The sequence below is a fragment of the Haliotis asinina genome, chromosome 12 (assembly GCF_037392515.1).
Source record: "Haliotis asinina isolate JCU_RB_2024 chromosome 12, JCU_Hal_asi_v2, whole genome shotgun sequence".
NCBI lineage: Eukaryota > Metazoa > Mollusca > Gastropoda > Lepetellida > Haliotidae > Haliotis > Haliotis asinina.
In genome coordinates, this window is record NC_090291.1 from 14,626,686 (window position 1) to 14,646,888 (window position 20,203).

At 39.5% G+C, this 20,203-nt stretch overlaps 1 protein-coding gene across 1 annotated transcript; it reads right to left on the reverse strand.

Moving 5' to 3' along the window:
• Window positions 1-1,753: 1,753 nt before the first annotated feature.
• Window positions 1,754-15,754, reverse strand: LOC137257388 (protein unc-93 homolog A-like). The gene is made up of 7 exons (XM_067794720.1): window positions 15,710-15,754; window positions 13,546-14,065; window positions 12,538-12,710; window positions 11,961-12,197; window positions 10,416-10,551; window positions 9,865-9,996; window positions 1,754-2,004 (listed from the first exon to the last, which is right to left on the reverse strand). The coding sequence occupies exons 1-7, from the start codon at window positions 15,752-15,754 to the stop codon at window positions 1,754-1,756; spliced, it is 1,494 nt and encodes a 497-aa protein (XP_067650821.1).
• Between the last annotated feature and the right edge of the window lie 4,449 nt (window positions 15,755-20,203).

The following is a 20,203-nucleotide window of genomic DNA, read 5'->3' on the forward strand; positions in this document are numbered from 1 at the left end:
TGACCCTTGAACCTATAGGGAGTATGAACTACAGAAAGTCATCCACAATATAGATTCGCTGCCACCTTACATTCCTATGCAGATTTCCAAATCCAAATGGAGGAATTTGAGTTTAATTCCGAAACGTCGTGTTATACAAAAAGAAGTCAATATACACAAAATGTCATAGTCCACATAATCTAATATGAACTTCAAAAACACGCTACATATATGGTTTAAAGTTTCCAATCATTTTAAATCCCACATTGATCAAAATGAATGATTGCAGCAGGAACGATATTCAAATATGAACCATCCAAGCAATGCGTTATAATACAAAAAGTGAACCGTGTCACACATGACATTTTGTCTACTGCTTTGAGCAAATGTGCATGTAAATTTTGGAAATTTTGGTCATGTGACTACGACTGTATACAACACAATTTTATTCAGCCATGTGACCAATGATACGGAACAAATTTGATTGATGGATTATGTATTGCTGGAGTGGCGTTGAACAGGAAACAAAAGCAGGAGCCTTTCTTAATCTTCTGCCGCCATATAGTTGGAATATTCTTGAGGGCAACCAACAACAACCATAATGCCCTATTGTGGATGTAAAGGTACAGAAAACTACCCATGCAGTGCAGATGCAGTACAATGAAGGAGCCAACTCTTCCATCTCAGGTACCATTATCAAGGCTGGAGGTCCATGACAGCATGTCACTTTCTTTTGCTTTAATATTTGGTTGTTTCTTTGGGGAGACCAAGGAATATTCAGTTTATTATTATGCAACGGTTGGCAACATAATCCATCACATCCGGGATATTTTTGCCATACCACGATATGGTGTACGTTCACCAAATCATACACATTATTGTCATGAGAAAAGGGCATAGAAAAGAATGACAATATATCTGAAAAAAAAACAAAAGTGAGTTTACTTTGATTATTCATTGCAACGAATGGCCTGGTCAATCAGAATTGTCATGACTTCAGATTATTGGGGAAATTCGACTGCAGAACATGTTTGCAAAGTCCCATGGCATAATTCTGAAACAAGTGCACGATAATTATGTCTATCCAGATTTCATTCATATTTGTGACATAACACTAATCAATCTACATGGCTCCTCTGTCCCATTCTTCTTGAAGTGCATGCCCAAGTTACCTTTCGTGGCTTGGGGTAGTTTGTCATTTAGGAGATAAACGTACCGTGTTGGAAAGTTAGATGAAGGTTATGCAGAACTGATAGTCTCTAAATTTCATTTGGAACCGAGCCCGGGCCTCCGGCGTAACGAGCGAGCGTTTTAATCACTAGGCAACTCTCTATTGACGCATTCCTGTGACGTCCCGAGTTAGAATTGATCTCCAGGGACACACGCATGACTAAGCGGTGACTAACGATATCGAGTGGAACATTGTTACATGTAGCCCAATAGTTGAAACGTTCGGTCGTCACGCCGATGATCCGGGTTTGATTACCAACATGGGTGCAATGTTGGAAGTGCATTTCTGGTGCCCCTGCGGCGGTACTGCTGGAAAACTGATAACTGAACTCACTCATAGGTCACACGCTTGTTGCACGGCATTGTATGTTATTTATTTCCGAAAAGTGACAAATATTCTCTTTTTCGAGTCTACAAATTACTGCGACAAATAAGGTCTTAACGGATCACATCTCAGTTAAAACTGTTCAGGGGACAGTGTTTCCGAACTCAAGAGATACGGTACATTATTAGGAATAGTGAACGATGTAGTAAACAACAGAGATTATTTTTTCGTCACATGTTCTTCTGAAACGTCAATGCATTTTGCTGGGGTTCCTTCACGGCGGTGTAATGTTTCCACAATAGCATACCCACACATGCCCGTTAGAAGTATTGATATGGAAATGTACAGTTTTGTCCTGGTGCATATGTAATCATTGTACGCATATTGTATGATGAATCCAATAGATTCCCAAAGTCGGTAGTTCGCAAACCCAGCTTCAACGTTGTCTTTGAACAGAAGGCCATACAGCGCTGTAACACAGAGTTTGTGATGATAATTAAGACACGAATAATCATCCAACCATAGTTGGAACATAGAAAGTATGAAAGTATTGTAAATTATAAGTAAGGCACCAGTCATCATCGATATCTGCGGAACAAAGAGTATATGAATGATAATTAATTCCACAGTCATCATTCATCCATATCTCCAGAATATAATGTGTGAATGATAACTAGGGCAAAAGTCATCAACTACCCATACTTGCAGCATAAGGCAAAAATTATCATCCATCCATACATCCATACTCTATGCATCATAGAGCGTGTATGAATGTTAATTCAGGTAAAAGCTATCATTCGTCGATAGCGGTGGAGTAGTGAGTATATGAATGATGATTCAGACAAAAGCTATCATTCGTCGATAGCGGTGGAGTAGTGAGTATATGAATGATAATTCAGGCAAAAGCTATGATTCGTCGATAGCGGTGGAGTAGTGAGTATATGAATGATAATTCAGGCAAAAAGCTATCATTCGTCGATAGCGGTGGAGTAGTGAGTATATGAATGATAATTCAGGCAAAAGCTGTCATTCGTCGATAGCGGTGGAGTAGTGAGTATATGAATGATAATTCAGGCAAAAGCTATCATTCGTCGATAGCGGTGGAGTAGTGAGTATATGAATGATAATTCAGGCAAAAGCTGTCATTCGTCGATAGCGGTGGAGTAGTGAGTATATGAATGATATTTCAGGCAAAAGTTATCTTTCGTCGATAGCAGTGGGGTAGTGAGTATATGAATGATAATTCAGGCAAAAGCTACCTTTCGTCGATAGCGGTGGAGTAGTGAGTATATGAATGATAATTCAGACAAAAGTTATCATTCGTCGATAGCGATGGAGTAGTGAGTATATGAATGATGATTCAGACAAAAGCTATCATTCGTCGATAGCGGTGGAGTAGTGAGTATATGAATGATATTTCAGGCAAAAGTTATCTTTCGTCGATAGCGGTGGGGTAGTGAGTATATGAATGATAATTCAGGCAAAAGTAATGATTCGTCGATAGCGGTGGGGTAGTGAGTATATGAATGATAATTCAGGCAAAACTAATGATTCGTCGATAACGGTGGGGTAGTGAGTACATGAATGATAATTCAGGCAAAAGTTATCTTTCGTCGATAGCGGTGGAGTAGTGAGTATATGAATGATATTTCAGGCAAAAGCTATCATTCGTCGATAGCGGTGGAGTAGTGAGTATATGAATAATATTTCAGGCAAAAGCTATCATTCGTCGATAGCGGTGGAGTAGTGAGTATATGAATGATAATTCAGACAAAAGCTATCATTCGTCGATAGCGGTGGAGTAGTGAGTATATGAATGATATTTCAGGCAAAGGTTATCTTTCGTCGATAGCGGTGGGGTAGTGAGTATATGAATGATATTTCAGGCAAAAGCTATCATTCGTCGATAGCGGTGGAGTAGTGAGTATATGAATGATATTTCAGGCAAAAGTTATCTTTCGTCGATAGCGGTGGAGTAGTGAGTATATGAATGATAATTCAGGCAAAAGTTATCTTTCGTCGATTGCGGTGGAGTAGTGAGTATATGAATGATAATTCAGGCAAAAGTTATCATTCGTCGATAGCGGTGGAGTAGTGAGTATATGAATCATGATTCAGACAAAAGCTATCATTCGTCGATATCGGTGGAGTAGTGAGTATATGAATGATATTTCAGGCAAAAGTTATCTTTCGTCGATAGCGGTGGGGTAGTGAGTATATGAATGATATTTCAGGCAAAAGTTATCTTTCGTCGATAGCGGTGGGGTAGTGAGTATATGAATGATAATTCAGGCAAAAATAATGATTCGTCGATAGCGGTGGGGTAGTGAGTATATGAATGATAATTCAGGCAAAAGTTATCTTTCGTCGATAGCGGTGGAGTAGTGAGTATATGAATGATAATTCAGACAAAAGCTATCATTCGTCGATAGCGTTGGAGTAGTGAGTATATGAATGATAATTCAGGCAAAAGCTATGATTCGTCGATAGCGGTGGAGTAGTGAGTATATGAATGATAATTCAGGCAAAAGCTGTCATTCGTCGATAGCGGTGGAGTAGTGAGTATGTGAATGATAATTCAGGCAAAAGCTATCATTCGTCGATAGCGGTGGAGTAGTGAGTATATGAATGATAATTCAGGCAAAAGCTGTCATTCGTCGATAGCGGTGGAGTAGTGAGTATATGAATGATATTTCAGGCAAAAGTTATCTTTCGTCGATAGCAGTGGGGTAGTGAGTATATGAATGATAATTCAGGCAAAAGCTACCTTTCGTCGATAGCGGTGGAGTAGTGAGTATATGAATGATAATTCAGGCAAAAGTTATCATTCGTCGATAGCGATGGAGTAGTGAGTATATGAATGATGATTCAGACAAAAGCTATCATTCGTCGATAGCGGTGGAGTAGTGAGTATATGAATGATATTTCAGGCAAAAGTTATCTTTCGTCGATAGCGGTGGGGTAGTGAGTATATGAATGATAATTCAGGCAAAAGTAATGATTCGTCGATAGCGGTGGGGTAGTGAGTATATGAATGATAATTCAGGCAAAACTAATGATTCGTCGATAACGGTGGGGTAGTGAGTATATGAATGATATTTCAGGCAAAAGCTATCATTCGTCGATAGCGGTGGAGTAGTGAGTATATGAATAATATTTCAGGCAAAAGCTATCATTCGTCGATAGCGGTGGAGTAGTGAGTATATGAATGATAATTCAGACAAAAGCTATCATTCGTCGATAGCGGTGGAGTAGTGAGTATATGAATGATATTTCAGGCAAAGGTTATCTTTCGTCGATAGCGGTGGGGTAGTGAGTATATGAATGATATTTCAGGCAAAAGCTATCATTCGTCGATAGCGGTGGAGTAGTGAGTATATGAATAATATTTCAGGCAAAAGCTATCATTCGTCGATAGCGGTGGAGTAGTGAGTATATGAATGATACTTCAGACAAAAGCTATCATTCGTCGATAGCGGTGGAGTAGTGAGTATATGAATGATATTTCAGGCAAAGGTTATCTTTCGTCGATAGCGGTGGGGTAGTGAGTATATGAATGATATTTCAGGCAAAAGCTATCATTCGTCGATAGCGGTGGAGTAGTGAGTATATGAATGATATTTCAGGCAAAAGTTATCTTTCGTCGATAGCGGTGGAGTAGTGAGTATATGAGTGATAATTCAGGCAAAAGTTATCTTTCGTCGATTGCGGTGGAGTAGTGAGTATATGAATGATAATTCAGGCAAAAGTTATCATTCGTCGATAGCGGTGGAGTAGTGAGTTTATGAATCATGATTCAGACAAAAGCTATCATTCGTCGATATCGGTGGAGTAGTGAGTATATGAATGATATTTCAGGCAAAAGTTATCTTTCGTCGATAGCGGTGGGGTAGTGAGTATATGAATGATATTTCAGGCAAAAGTTATCTTTCGTCGATAGCGGTGGGGTAGTGAGTATATGAATGATAATTCAGGCAAAAATAATGATTCGTCGATAGCGGTGGGGTAGTGAGTATATGAATGATAATTCAGGCAAAAGTTATCTTTCGTCGATAGCGTTGGAGTAGTGAGTATATGAATGATATTTCAGACAAAAGTTATCATTCGTCGATAGCGGTGGAGTAGTGAGTATATGAATGATGATTCAGACAAAAGCTATCTTTCGTCGATAGCGGTGGAGTAGTGAGTATATGAATGATAATTCAGGCAAAGGTTATCTTTCGTCGATAGCGGTGGGGTAGTGAGTATATGAATGATAATTCAGGCAAAAGCTATCATTCGTCGATAGCGGTGGACTAGTGAGTATATGAATGATATTTCAGGCAAAAGTTATCTTTCGTCGATAGCGGTGGGGTAGTGAGTATATGAATGATAATTCAGGCAAAAGTTATCTTTCGTCGATAGCGGTGGAGTAGTGAGTATATGAATGATAATTCAGACAAAAGCTATCATTCGTCGATAGCGGTGGAGTAGTGAGTATATGAATGATAATTCAGACAAAAGCTATCATTCATCGATAGCGGTGGGGTCGTGAGTATATGAATGATAATTCAGACAAAAGTTATCTTTCATCGATAGCGGTGGAGTAGTGAGTATATGAATGATAATTCAGACAAAAGCTATCATTCGTCGATAGCGGTGGAGTAGTGAGTATATGAATGATAATTCAGACAAAAGCTATCATTCGTCGATAGCGGTGGAGTAGTGAGTATATGAATGATAATTCAGACAAAAGTTATCATTCGTCGATAGCGGTGGAGTAGTGAGTATATGAATGATATTTCAGGCAAAAGTTATCTTTCGTCGATAGCGGTGGGGTAGTGAGTATATGAATGATAATTCAGGCAAAAGTTATCTTTCGTCGATTGCGGTGGAGTAGTGAGTATATGAATGATAATTCAGGCAAAAGTTATCATTCGTCGATAGCGGTGGAGTAGTGAGTATATGAATCATGATTCAGACAAAAGCTATCATTCGTCGATATCGGTGGAGTAGTGAGTATATGAATGATATTTCAGGCAAAAGTTATCTTTCGTCGATAGCGGTGGGGTAGTGAGTATATGAATGATATTTCAGGCAAAAGTTATCTTTCGTCGATAGCGGTGGGGTAGTGAGTATATGAATGATAATTCAGGCAAAAATAATGATTCGTCGATAACGGTGGGGTAGTGAGTATATGAATGATAATTCAGGCAAAAGTTATCTTTCGTCGATAGTGGTGGAGTAGTGAGTATATGAATGATAATTCAGACAAAAGTTATCATTCGTCGATAGCGTTGGAGTAGTGAGTATATGAATGATGATTCAGACAAAAGCTATCATTCGTCGATAGCGGTGGAGTAGTGAGTATATGAATGATAATTCAGGCAAAGGTTATCTTTCGTCGATAGCGGTGGGGTAGTGAGTATATGAATGATAATTCAGACAAAAGTTGTCATTCGTCGATAGCGGTGGAGTAGTGAGTATATGAATGATATTTCAGGCAAAAGTTATCTTTCGTCGATAGCGGTGGGGTAGTCAGTATATGAATGATAATTCAGGCAAAAGTTATCTTTCGTCGATTGCGGTGGAGTAGTGAGTATATGAATGATAATTCAGGCAAAAGTTATCTTTCGTCGATTGCGGTGGAGTAGTGAGTATATGAATGATAATTCAGGCAAAAGTTATCATTCGTCGATAGCGGTGGAGTAGTGAGTATATGAATCATGATTCAGACAAAAGCTATCATTCGTCGATATCGGTGGAGTAGTGAGGATATGAATGATATTTCAGGCAAAAGTTATCTTTCGTCGATAGCGGTGGGGTAGTGAGTATATGAATGATATTTCAGGCAAAAGTTATCTTTCGTCGATAGCGGTGGGGTAGTGAGTATATGAATGATAATTCAGGCAAAAATAATGATTCGTCGATAGCGGTGGGGTAGTGAGTATATGAATGATAATTCAGGCAAAAATAATGATTCGTCGATAGCGGTGGGGTAGTGAGTATATGAATGATAATTCAGGCAAAAGTTATCTTTCGTCGATAGCGGTGGAGTAGTGAGTATATGAATGATGATTCAGACAAAAGCTATCATTCGTCGATAGCGGTGGAGTAGTGAGTATATGAATGATAATTCAGGCAAAGGTTATCTTTCGTCGATAGCGGTGGGGTAGTGAGTATATGAATGATATTTCAGGCAAAAGCTATCATTCGTCGATAGCGGTGGACTAGTGAGTATATGAATGATATTTCAGGCAAAAGTTATCTTTCGTCGATAGCGGTGGGGTAGTGAGTATATGAATGATAATTCAGGCAAAAGTTATCTTTCGTCGATTGCGGTGGAGTAGTGAGTATATGAATGATAATTCAGACAAAAGTTATCATTCGTCGATAGCGGTGGAGTAGTGAGTATATGAATGATAATTCAGACAAAAGCTATCATTCATCGATAGCGGTGGGGTAGTGAGTATATGAATGATAATTCAGACAAAAGTTATCATTCGTCGATAGCGGTGGAGTAGTGAGTATATGAATGATAATTCAGACAAAAGCTATCATTCGTCGATAGCGGTGGAGTAGTGAGTATATGAATGATAATTCAGGCAAAAGCTATCATTCGTCGATAGCGGTGGAGTAGTGAGTATATGAATGATAATTCAGACAAAAGTTATCATTCGTCGATAGCGGTGGAGTAGTGAGTATATGAATGATATTTCAGGCAAAAGCTATCATTCGTCGATAGCGGTGGAGTAGTGAGTATATGAATGATAATTCAGGCGAAAGCTATCATTCGTCGATAGCGGTGGAGTAGTGAGTATATGAATGATAATTCAGGGAAAAGCTATCATTCGTCGATGGCGGTGGGGTAGTGAGTATATGAATGATAATTCAGGCAAAAGCTATGATTTGTCGATAGCGGTGGAGTAGTGAGTATATGAATGATAATTCAGGCAAAAGCTATGATTTCTCGATAGCGGTGGAGTAGTGAGTATATGAATGATAATTCAGGCAAAAGTTATGATTTGTCGATAGCGGTGGAGTAGTGAGTATATGAATGATAATTCAGACAAAAGCTATCATCTCATACTTACAGCATGGAGCGTATGTGAATGAAAGTTAAGACAAAAATTATCATCCATCCGCACACGCAACATATATAGAGCGTATGTGAATGAAAGTTAAGACAAAAATTATCATCCATCCGCACACGCAACATATATAGAGCGTATGTGAATGAAAGTTAAGACAAAAATTATCATCCATCCGCACACGCAACATATATAGAGCGTATGTGAATGAAAGTTAAGACAAAAATTATCATCCATCCGCACACGCAACATATATAGAGCGTATGTGAATGAAAGTTAAGACAAAAATTATCATCCATCCGCACACGCAACATATATAGAGCGTATGTGAATGAAAGTTAAGACAAAAATTATCATCCATCCGCACACGCAACATATATAGAGCGTATGTGAATGAAAGTTAAGACAAAAATTATCATCCATCCGCACACGCAACATATATAGAGCGTATGTGAATGAAAGTTAAGACAAAAATTATCATCCATCCGCACACGCAACATATATAGAGCGTATGTGAATGATAATTAAGAGAATATAAGAGAGTAAGATTCTTTATGGATAACAGCCTCTGTATCACATATGATGCGACGTTTCTGTATGGAACCTTATACCGTTGTCAATCCATACCGAAACGTCGCATCATAAGTAATATAGAAGTTGTTATCCATAAAGAATCTTACTCTCTTATTACTCACCAACCCCTAATAATGCCAATCAAACAAAGCAATTAAGACAGAAGTTATTATTCGTCAAACGCGGCGGAGTAGTGAGTATGCGAATGACAATTTAGACATTCATGAGTCATCATCTGTCAATATAACTCAGCGTATAACAGTGGATGAATTAAGCACCTATCAACTCTTTCTTATTTCTATGGTTCATCTGGCATTCTAGGACACGCGTGGACTATGGAATTAGAATGGTAGTATATGCAAACTTGATCTGGTCACTATGTAATTAGCACAATGCCGACGTAAAGCCCAACAAGAAGAGGATATGTATACTGCAGTGCCCAAAAAGGTACTGCATTTTGATTTCAGCAAAATGTTGCTGAATGTCGCGTCATGGGAACCAGCTTCGATTGATCTCGACAATACCTGCTTGACTCACTACAATGCGTCACAGTGTAATTATATCCCATCAGCCACTAGCGTCTCCTTTTCGGGTGTGTATTTACAGAGCATTTTGAATATGTATCGTACCATTTACACCTTCAGTGAATACAATGAAGTAAACTGAAGCACGTTGCCCTTCACCTACCGTTGATCTGTGTCTGAACAACGGCGTCTCCCATTCCCCAGATTCCCGCGATGACGTAGTACACATACCAGCTGGTACCGTCGGGTTCCCAAAGTAGGAAGGTTATTTGACATGATCCATGAAGAACCAAAGCTGAAACATTTATTTGAGATTACATCCATCAGATTGTTATCAGATTCATTCCCAAAATATCTGTCCATGTTGATGCAAAGAGGTCTTTAAAAACTTGTGGATAATTAAACGAGTATTTACTCAAAAAAAAAACCCCAAACATATTAACGTTATTCATCTCCACGATATACCTGTTATGTTGCCGAGAGCGGCGTCAACCAATAAACCAAACAACCAATTGTCTCATGATCAACTTGTGTTTACTCCTTAAGTTTGTGTTTATTTTTCTGTGGTTGTTTCTTATGAAAGAGGACGGTGTTGGGTAGCCCTCAGGCGTGACGGCGACCCAGGTTCGACACCCATTTCTGCTGTCTGGAATGACCACTACGTGTGAAATTTGGAAAACAACAAACAATACTCGTGTACGAACAAATATTTACCTAACACGAAGAAAGGCAAGTGACCAACATTCTTCACCATCTGGCCAAACAGGAACGAGCATAAGGCATCAACGACCCCGTAGCATATCATGATGTAGCCAACATAGTGGATGCCGAGGGTGCACGTGATGAAGGACTGAAATTACGGACAATATGGATTCAGTGGATGGAGATATTATATATTCAGAAATGATGAATAAAATTATAAAATGACGATAAAAACAAAATGATAAATAATTATATTTTTAGAATGTAGCTACTTTCAGGATGCCAGGTTAAGAACACATATCCTGTGGAAACATTTAATTGCTGGAGAACTGACATTCAGAGTGACCTGGGTTTTTTTTGTTTCATTTACTTTTTTTGTAGTTAACGACATCTTATGCTTATACACACACACACACACACACACACACACACACACACACACACACACACACACACACACACACACACACACACACACACACACACACACACACACACACACACACACGTGTATATGTATGTATGTATGTATGTATGTATGTATGTATGTATGTATGTATGTATGTATGTATGTATGTATGTATGTATGTATGTATGTATGTACGTATGTATGTATGTATGTGTTTGAGGCGTAATGTGACGTTTTCACTCTTTTTTATTTTTTTCTTGTATTTGTTTTCATTATTTGTGTTTCAAATACTTTTTTCGTAAGAGCAAAGCGGAATATGAATGGTTGGGAATAACATGCGTCTTGAAAACTATTCCAACAAACTAGTTTTCAAATACATGTACCCCTATTTTTTCATATTAAAACATAGACGTTTTACTGTTTGTTTTCCCAAGAATTATTGTATAAACAATTAATATAGAAATTAAGACACAGCCTTGAGTGAGGTATTTTGAAAACACTTATTTGTCCTTTGCATTTGATAATAATTATATAATATAATAGCGTAGCATATGTAAAAAAGACAATAAAACAACTAGAATGTCACAGTTAGAGATTTATAAGTAGCATGCAACTCGAAAATTATATGTCTGTTTAGGGCAATACAGTACACAAGAGGCTACAGATCGCAAGCAACTGAAGGGGGATCACAAGAAAGTTGACCTACCAGGGATGCTTTTGACTTTTGTTACTTGACTGGACGCCAGCAAGATTTACAACGCGGTTGGCTATTATACCTAAATTTAGTCATAGTTTAAATTCACAAACATACTGTGATTACACAATGCCATTCGTGGTCAGGTGTAACACATGTTACATTTGGGATTACGCTTACTTAGTACAGTACAATGCTATATTCTTGTTTCTTTAACTGGGTTGAGTCCAAACCAAGATACGAAAGAACACCCTCAGGGGGACCTAAACGCTAGCACACGAAATCATCCGCCGAACCCGCTCAACAAAAACATACCACGGTTAAACATTAGAGCATGCCTAAATGTACTTTGATTGTTTTGAGACTCAAGTGCCTCTAACAGGAGGACACTATTTTTGATGAAGTTTAACGGTTGTAAATTAGCTGTCCTTTAACATCTCTGATCTAAACTCACTCTGGTAAAGTCGCCCCCGATCAATGCCTGTTCGATTCCACTATACACGGTGAGAGGTACTAGGAGTATCTGGTACCGGGAGGAAATGAGGTGCTTGACGCTCGACACCAACACCCGAGGGGACACTCGTTTTGACCGTTGGTCCTTCTTGACCAGCTTCATACGATCTAGGAACAGGATGATGATGAACATCCCTGCCAGCGCACATGACACAAATACGCCACATAGTATGTAAATCTGGAAGAACAAAGGCATAGCTTCAAGTCATTCTATAGCACAATGCTGCCACTTTTGTAGCAGAGCATATTTTTTCAAGCAAAACGTCTCTTTGCTTTTATGCTACGGGTGTATCAAAGTGTTGCCTCGTCATTTCGATTATTTTCCCCTTACTTCGACTATTTTCTCGTTCCATCTGGGATTTTCTCGCTACTTTGAGTTTCTTTTGAAAACTTGAAATTTCGAGAATTTTACTCGTGCTTCGAGCATTTTCTGGTTACAGCAATTATAGTTTCCTTGCTGCGATAATTTTGCGAGTCAGTAATCACCAGCAATTACCAGTAATCATCAGTCATCAAACCTTAGTTTCCACGGGGCGTTCTAGGTTAGTGTTGTTTGAGGCGACAATCTGACTTGGACAAAACCGTGCTCCACAAATACGTTCCTCATTGACGGCACTGTCTGAGGTGTTGCTCGTTGTATTGTTGGATGATGAAAATATGCTGAAGACGATAATGTTGCCCCAGATTTGAACTGCAGAAAAATGCCAATAACCGGCTCTGAAATCTGCTTGGGGGGTGTCTATGTATTGTGAGGTATTGCTTTCCAAACGTATATCAGGGGTAGTGGGGTAGTCTAGTGGTTAAAGCCTTCGCTCGTCGCTCTGTAGGCCCAGGTTCAAATCCCCACATGGGTACAATGTGTGAATACCATTTCCGGTGGCACCGGTCGGATATTGCTGGAAAACTGTGTAAGACCATACTCACTTATTCACCCATTAGTATATCAGGTGCCAATTTGTGAACACAACGTCACCGCCAACGTGATATTGTTCGGAATTAGTTGTTATTGATAAGCATAAAAATACAACTTTCTCAACAGATTCCTTCGTGACTATGGTTTAGACATTTGAATCTCTGATTAAACACATAGGTGGTGTTTTAGATCTAAGTGGCAGCAGAGGGAAAGAACATATTTTGTCGACCAATTAGCGGAGGCAAATCTAGTAGAGCCTCACATCACCAAGTTCGAATTTCGATTACCCATATGGGTACAATGTCTAAAGCCCATTTCTGATGTCCTCTGCAGCGTATAACCATCTTCTATCTATTTGATATATAATCCATTTCATCAGTTTTTGCATTAACAATCAATATTCTTGGGAAACAAGGGTACACATATATTTTAAAACATGTGGGAATAGTGAACAGACAGTGACATTTATCAAAATGTACAATACCGTATTTCAGTTAAGATCGGACGACTAAGTATGTCTAGAAACTTAACAATGTGGCAATATAATACAGCGAACAATGTATATTGTCAACTCGAGCTTACTCCTTTTACAACTGAGAAAGCATATACTCACATGATTGGAAGAACATGAAGAAGATTCCAAAGAATCGGTTGAGGATTGCGTCCTCTGACTGTCCAGTCAACCTGGCGTACCAGACAGCTATAGTGGTGAGATAGGTACTCTTGGCTGACCATAGAGGACCAGCCCCTACCCCTATCAAAATCGACGCAGGGATCATTGTAGCCCACACAGGATAGAAATTAGCGACCATGTATGCAATGTATCCAGTGATTGAAAGAACCATCGACCATTTGCAACCGATATGGGCAATCAGGTATGACGGTAAAAACAAACACGAAAGAATCATTGCTGCATAAATGATGGCTAGGCTACCACTGCCGATTCCGCTTTCCATGTTAAGGCTGGACTGCAGATTGGCCATGCTTCCATACGAGATGAAGAGCACCACAAAGGCTATGCTGACTACGAATACATTCTTGATGATTTGGCGTTTGGTAAACTGAGGTTCGTCATACGTTGTAGCACCAGTACCTGGTTCGTCGCCACTGTGGTCGCTTTCCTCTTGTTGCACCTTTGGAGATTGATGTGTTAGTGGTCATTATCAGTGAACCTGTGCAGGTGTACATGTCAGTGGTCATGATCAATGAACCTGTGAAGATGTGTGTGTTTGTGTGTGTGTGTGTGTGTGTGTGTGTGTGTGTGCGTGTGTGTGTGTGTGTCTGTGTGTGTGTCTGTGTGTAGGTGGACATTGTCAATGAAACTGTGAATGTGTGCGTGTCGTGTCACAGGTCACAATCAATGAACATTTGAAGGTGTGAGTGTCCGTGGTCATTATCAGTGAACCCTTTGAAGGTGTTCGTGTCTCCTGCCTGTAACAATACACCTGTGAAGATTTGCGTGTCACTAGTCACAACGAATGAACCTGTGGAAGTTTGCGTGTCACAGTGAATGTGGGTCAGTGGTCTCAATGAACAGTCAATGAACCTGTGGATGTGTCCATGTCAGTGTCACAAATAACATCTCCGAGGTCACAGATAATTAACCTGTGGAGGTTATAGTATCATGGTAGCAATTACTGCATGTCAGTGGTCTCAGTGAACCTGTGGAGGTATGCATGTCAGTGGTCTCAGTGAACTTGTGGAGGTATGCATGTCAGTGGTCTCAGTGAACCTGTGGAGGTGTGCATGTCAGTGGTCTCAGTGAACCTGTGGAGGTTTGCATGTCAGTGGTCTCAGTGAACCTGTGGAGGTTTGCATGTCAGTGGTCTCAGTGAACCTGTGGAGGTATGCATGTCAGTGGTCAAAGATGCTGAATCTGTTTACATAATCGTTTTGTTAGTTACAGTTAATGAACCTTTGGAGGTATACATGTCACTGCTCACAATTAGTTGACCTGTTGAGGTTGACGAACTGTTCATGTTTACAGTGGCCACAAATACAAAAGGTCTGGAGGTCAGTGGCTACAATTGCTGAACATGTGAGGTTGACTAAAACGACTGAACTGTTCGTGTTTACACGTCAGTGGTCACAAATACCGAAAGTCTAGAGGTTAGTGGGTACAATTGCTGAATATGTGAGGTTGACTAAAACGAATGAACTGTTCGTGTTTAGACGTCAGTGGTCACAAATACCGAAAGTCTGGAGGTTAGCGGCTACAATTGCTGAATATGTGAGGTTGACCAAAAGTGACTGAATTAATGTCCGTCCTCCTGAAATGATATTTATGAGTGACGACGCGGGTTAGAATTGAACTTCAGCAATTCATGCATGTTGTTTCGTGAAATGAAAATATCTGATGACACCAAGTGTTCATGAACAAACGAGATTGGCTGGTCAGTCTCCCTGACTTGGTTGGACACAGGTCACCGTATCCCAATTGCCTAGATCAATGCTCATGCTTTGATGACTGGCCCAGACTAGATTACTTTCAGACCAACGCCATGTTGCTAGTTTAAAACAAAATGCTGAGTGCAGGATTAAACGATAACAAAACAGTTGCACAAATACGATGCTCTTTTAACAACACCACTGAGCTAGTATGAATATCATAGAGCGTGAAATATATCTACTCTTTGTAAAGCCTAGATATGAATACCATTCAAAATGCAGGCGAATGGAAACAATTATAATTTATGTAGATTTCTTTCAATTATGTAATACATTACACACTGCTGAGTTCTATCACCATTCACTTTCCACAGATTATGACTGCTTACCAGAGTATAAGATTCAACCTGCTTGTCACTGTCTTCAGCGTTCATGATTGCTTCAGCTTCTCCACTGCTAATACGAAGAGAGTGTACACCGTTCTCAAACGTATAATTGACTGAATGCGTAAAACCTCATTGTGGTGTCCATTGAGAAAGGTTCGCCACGTTAATCGCGGACAATATGCCTAGGCACATGCATACATTATCTGAATATGTGGAAGCACATTCGCCCGAGCTCAATGGCAAGCGTGACACACAGTACAACAACCAATGGGTGTAGTAGGCAAAATAGTGATGGAAAGTTTGTGAAATGAAAATATCTGATGACACCAGGTGTTCATGAACAACGTATGTATGTCATTGCCTACAACAACAAGCACTACCTACGTAGTTTATAGCATCACTACTGGTTGCTTGAGTACTCTTGGGTGAGTTATTTTTACGCTGCGGGGGACATCAGGAATGGGTTCGCACGTTGTTCCCATTTGAGGAATCGAACCTGGATCTTCGGTGTGACGAGCGAACGCATTATTCACTAGATTACCCCGCCGCCCTGTCAGTCTACGAGTGAAATGTTATGCAGAAAGGCAGAAATTGTGAGTGAATTTAGTTTTACGCCACACTAAGCAAAGTTCCAGATATTTGGCGGCAAATAATCTGTACACAATTGAGTCTGAACCAGCCAGCCAAGTGATCAACAGCAAGAGCATCGATATACGCAGTTGGGATATGATGACGATATCACACCTTTCAGACATGCTGAGCAATTTTTGAAAGGGAAAAGAATTCGTGTCCTGACATAAAGTTTACAAGCAAATTGCTTCGCCTTGTCAGTGCAAGCAGTATACATGAAGATGCCAGTCTGAATGAAGTTAATGGGTCAAGAGTTACCGTTTCATCAGCTACCGTGACCATGCATAAATTAACCTTACGTATCCAAATACGAAATATTTCTGAATTTATAATTTCATTATGTTTGACTGCATGTTTTGGAGTTACATCCTTTAGAGTGTTTACAGTGTATCCTAGTATAAATAAAATGTGATTTCACACGTTCAGGATCAGGCAATGAGACACCTCACAGAAGTTTGTGGATAACACCTTATTTTCATTCTTTATGAAAGAACTATATTTTGACATTATACAGTCTGGCAGGCATGGCATCCAATTATCTCCTGATCTTGCTGAACTCTTTATTTTACTTTTTGCTGACGATGTGATCCTAATGTCAAGCACTGTTATTGGCCTTCAGAGGCAAATTAATAGGCTATCACATTATTCAGATAACTGGCGACTTGACGTTTATCTTGAAAAGACCAAAATTGTTGTTTTTCGGTGGCCCAACGGCAGCTATAGAGAAATGGTACTTTAAAGGAAAACGTATGTCCGTTGTCAACGAATATATATCTAGGGATATTATTTACACCTACACTAAACCTGAATAAATCTATCATTAATTTGGGAAGTAGAGGGGGAAAGGTCTTACTACAATTGCTCTCTGTTACACCGAAGTTGGGGGTTGTTGGTCCCAGTATATTTTTCAAGTTGTTGGATTCCAAAGTGCAGCCTATTCTCCTCTGTGGATCCGAAATCTGGGGCTTCAAGGAATTTTATGTCATCGAAAAGGCTCACCTTCTTGCATGTAAAAGGTTTTTAAATGTTGGTGTGTTTACCCCTAATAGTATGGTGTACGGTGAATCTGAGAGATACCCTTTGTGCATAATTTCTTACTCTCGCTGTTTAAAGTACTGGGGTAAAAAACATAAATATGCCCGAACATCGTCTGCCCAAAAAACCTACAATATGATCGTTCATCTTGATAATATTGGTAAAAACACTTCGGCAACCCATAGTCGCAGTCTTTCGTTTAGATACGGCTTTGGATTCGTCTGGCTATCCCAAACCCTGGGCGATGTTAATGCATTTATCAAACATTTTCGTACCAGGGCTATCGATATCTTTAAACAGGACTGGCATTCATCACTATATGAAAGTTCAAGATATGACTGTTATCGTGAGTTTAAATCTCTACTTGAACCCGAGTCGTATCTATACAACCTACATAATACAAACCTTCGCAATACTTTCATACGCCTGAGACTAGGTCTAAATGAGTTATGTATCAATCAAGGAAGATGTTCATCCGTTATAAAATCACAAAGGCTCTGTCCATTCTGTAACACTGTTGAGAATGAATTTCGCTTTTTATTTATCTGTCCGGTATATAATGATTTTTATTACTAGCCCGTTGAAGATACTGCAGTGTAGTATTTTCACTTTAATATTACACTAGTGTAATACCGCTTGACGTATGACGTCAAAATGGTTCAAAGTTGTGACGTCACAATGCTAATTTTGATGTCGCAATTTTACTAGACCTTGCTTGACTTGAAAGCTGAGTTACCTAACACTATAGGCAATTTCGCCGCAGTTTCTGTCAATTTGTGTTGGCGAGTAATAAACAGAATACTAAACTCGCTTCCGTGAAATACCATTTTTATTAAACTCGTTAAAGATTTAGATACCAAATCATTAACTCGTTTAATAAAAATGGTATTGCACGGAAGGTCGTTTAGTATCCTCTATAAGGCAGATATATTTCCCGCCATGGCTACGATCATGCAAGGATGCTACGAAACTTTATTCAATATTTTCAAGTAAAGCCTCCCTATTACAACACGAGGCAGCTCTATTTATTCATCAAGCTCTCATATTGAAAGAGATTCACTGTAACAAGTGTCATATGTTGTGTATGTTGTACACACTATACATATATATTTTGTAAATGGGCCACTGGCCTTCATGCAATAAACTGATTGAATTGAACTGAAATACCTCACTGAAGTTTGTGGATAACAGCTTAAATTTCGTGAGTGTGACATGTTGATATGGGTTCTTGTACGGTTGTTAGGCGGCCTCTAAAACGCCACCTACAAGGCATATAGACATTTACAAAAATCTGATATACCCTCACCTATATATGATACCGAAAGACGGCAAATGTTGATCAAACTAGAAACATAAAAAAATATCAATTATACGAAAACCTTTTTTGAGGTGGACACTTATCTTGAATACTATATGGCGTACTATATTCGATATTCTATCAAACATGCTCCAGATATGTGTGGTTCCACACATCAGTACTGTATTTGTAAACGTGTTGTGACAGACTAAGATCTTTCGAGGAAAGCTGATGTCACTAGAGAATTGAAATACCCTTCCTTTATGTCTAGCCTAATGGTTAAAGCGCCCACACATCCCGCTGAGACCTGGCTTTTCTTCCCCTCATATTTACAATGTGTGAAATTCATTCAGTGTCCCCTGCTGTGATATTACTGGAATATTGCTAAAAGCGGCGTAAAACCATACTCTGTCACTCTTTTCTGCATGAATATTGAGCCATCATGTGTCAAGTCCACCCGACCGCAACCAGTACCCTTTCACGTGGCACGCGTGTAACCAGGACATGAAACGTCTCGAGAGAGTATGAGAGAAACTGATGCTGTAATGGCGAGTGTTCCAGGTAAGTGGCAAGGCATAATCCCCATAAATACCTGGCACCTTCCAAATATATAAATATATTTTTTTGTGTAAGTTGAAATGCGTAGTAATGGTAATCCAGTCCCAGTAACAGCAGCAAAGTATTGGTTGCGTGTAGTCAGTTTCATTTATTCCATTTATGTGGCGTCTTTTCACTTGTTTCAGATGGCGACTGCAAAGAAGCTGACAGACAACCACCTGACCTGTATCATGTTGAAAGGTTCACTGACCCTGCTACACCTCAGTGTAATCACACATTCTGCAAGACCTGTCTGCTGAAATACACCAAAACAGTCTGAAGCAACACAAGACACGTTCATCCTATGTCCTTGCTGTAGACAGCGGACAAAGGTGACCAACTCTGATAGTGAGTCACTTTAGTTTTACGCAGCTTTTAGTAATAGTCCAGCAATATCACGACAGGGGACACCAGAAAATGAGCTTCACACATTGTACCCATGTAGGGATTCGAACCCGGGTCTTCGGCGTGACGAGCGAATGCTTTAATCACTAAGCTACCCCACCGCCCCCAACTCTGATACCCCAGGAGAGGACTGCTGAAGCCATGTCATACAGGGTCTAATGGATGATTCTGGACTAGGGACAGAAGGTGAATGCAGACTGTTGTGTTGTATGTTGCACTACCACAACGTATCTATATGTTCATTTTAGTATGCAAAAAAAGAAAATTCTCAGTTATTCTCTGTATACTCTAATAGGGTACAAATGCAAAATCACTTGCTGACATCGTTATAAATGAAACCCCGTCATTAAAACTGCTCATTTCGATCTTTAATCACCTTAAATCGACCTTTTTGTCAACAGTGCACAATTCTCAGCCGCAAACGAAATTTCAACCAATCAGAGCGGCGCATCTCCGTGACGTAATAGTGGGTATAGAAATGACGGTCTCTGCAGTATTCATCTACATTTCAGGGGTTAAACTATTTCGTTTAC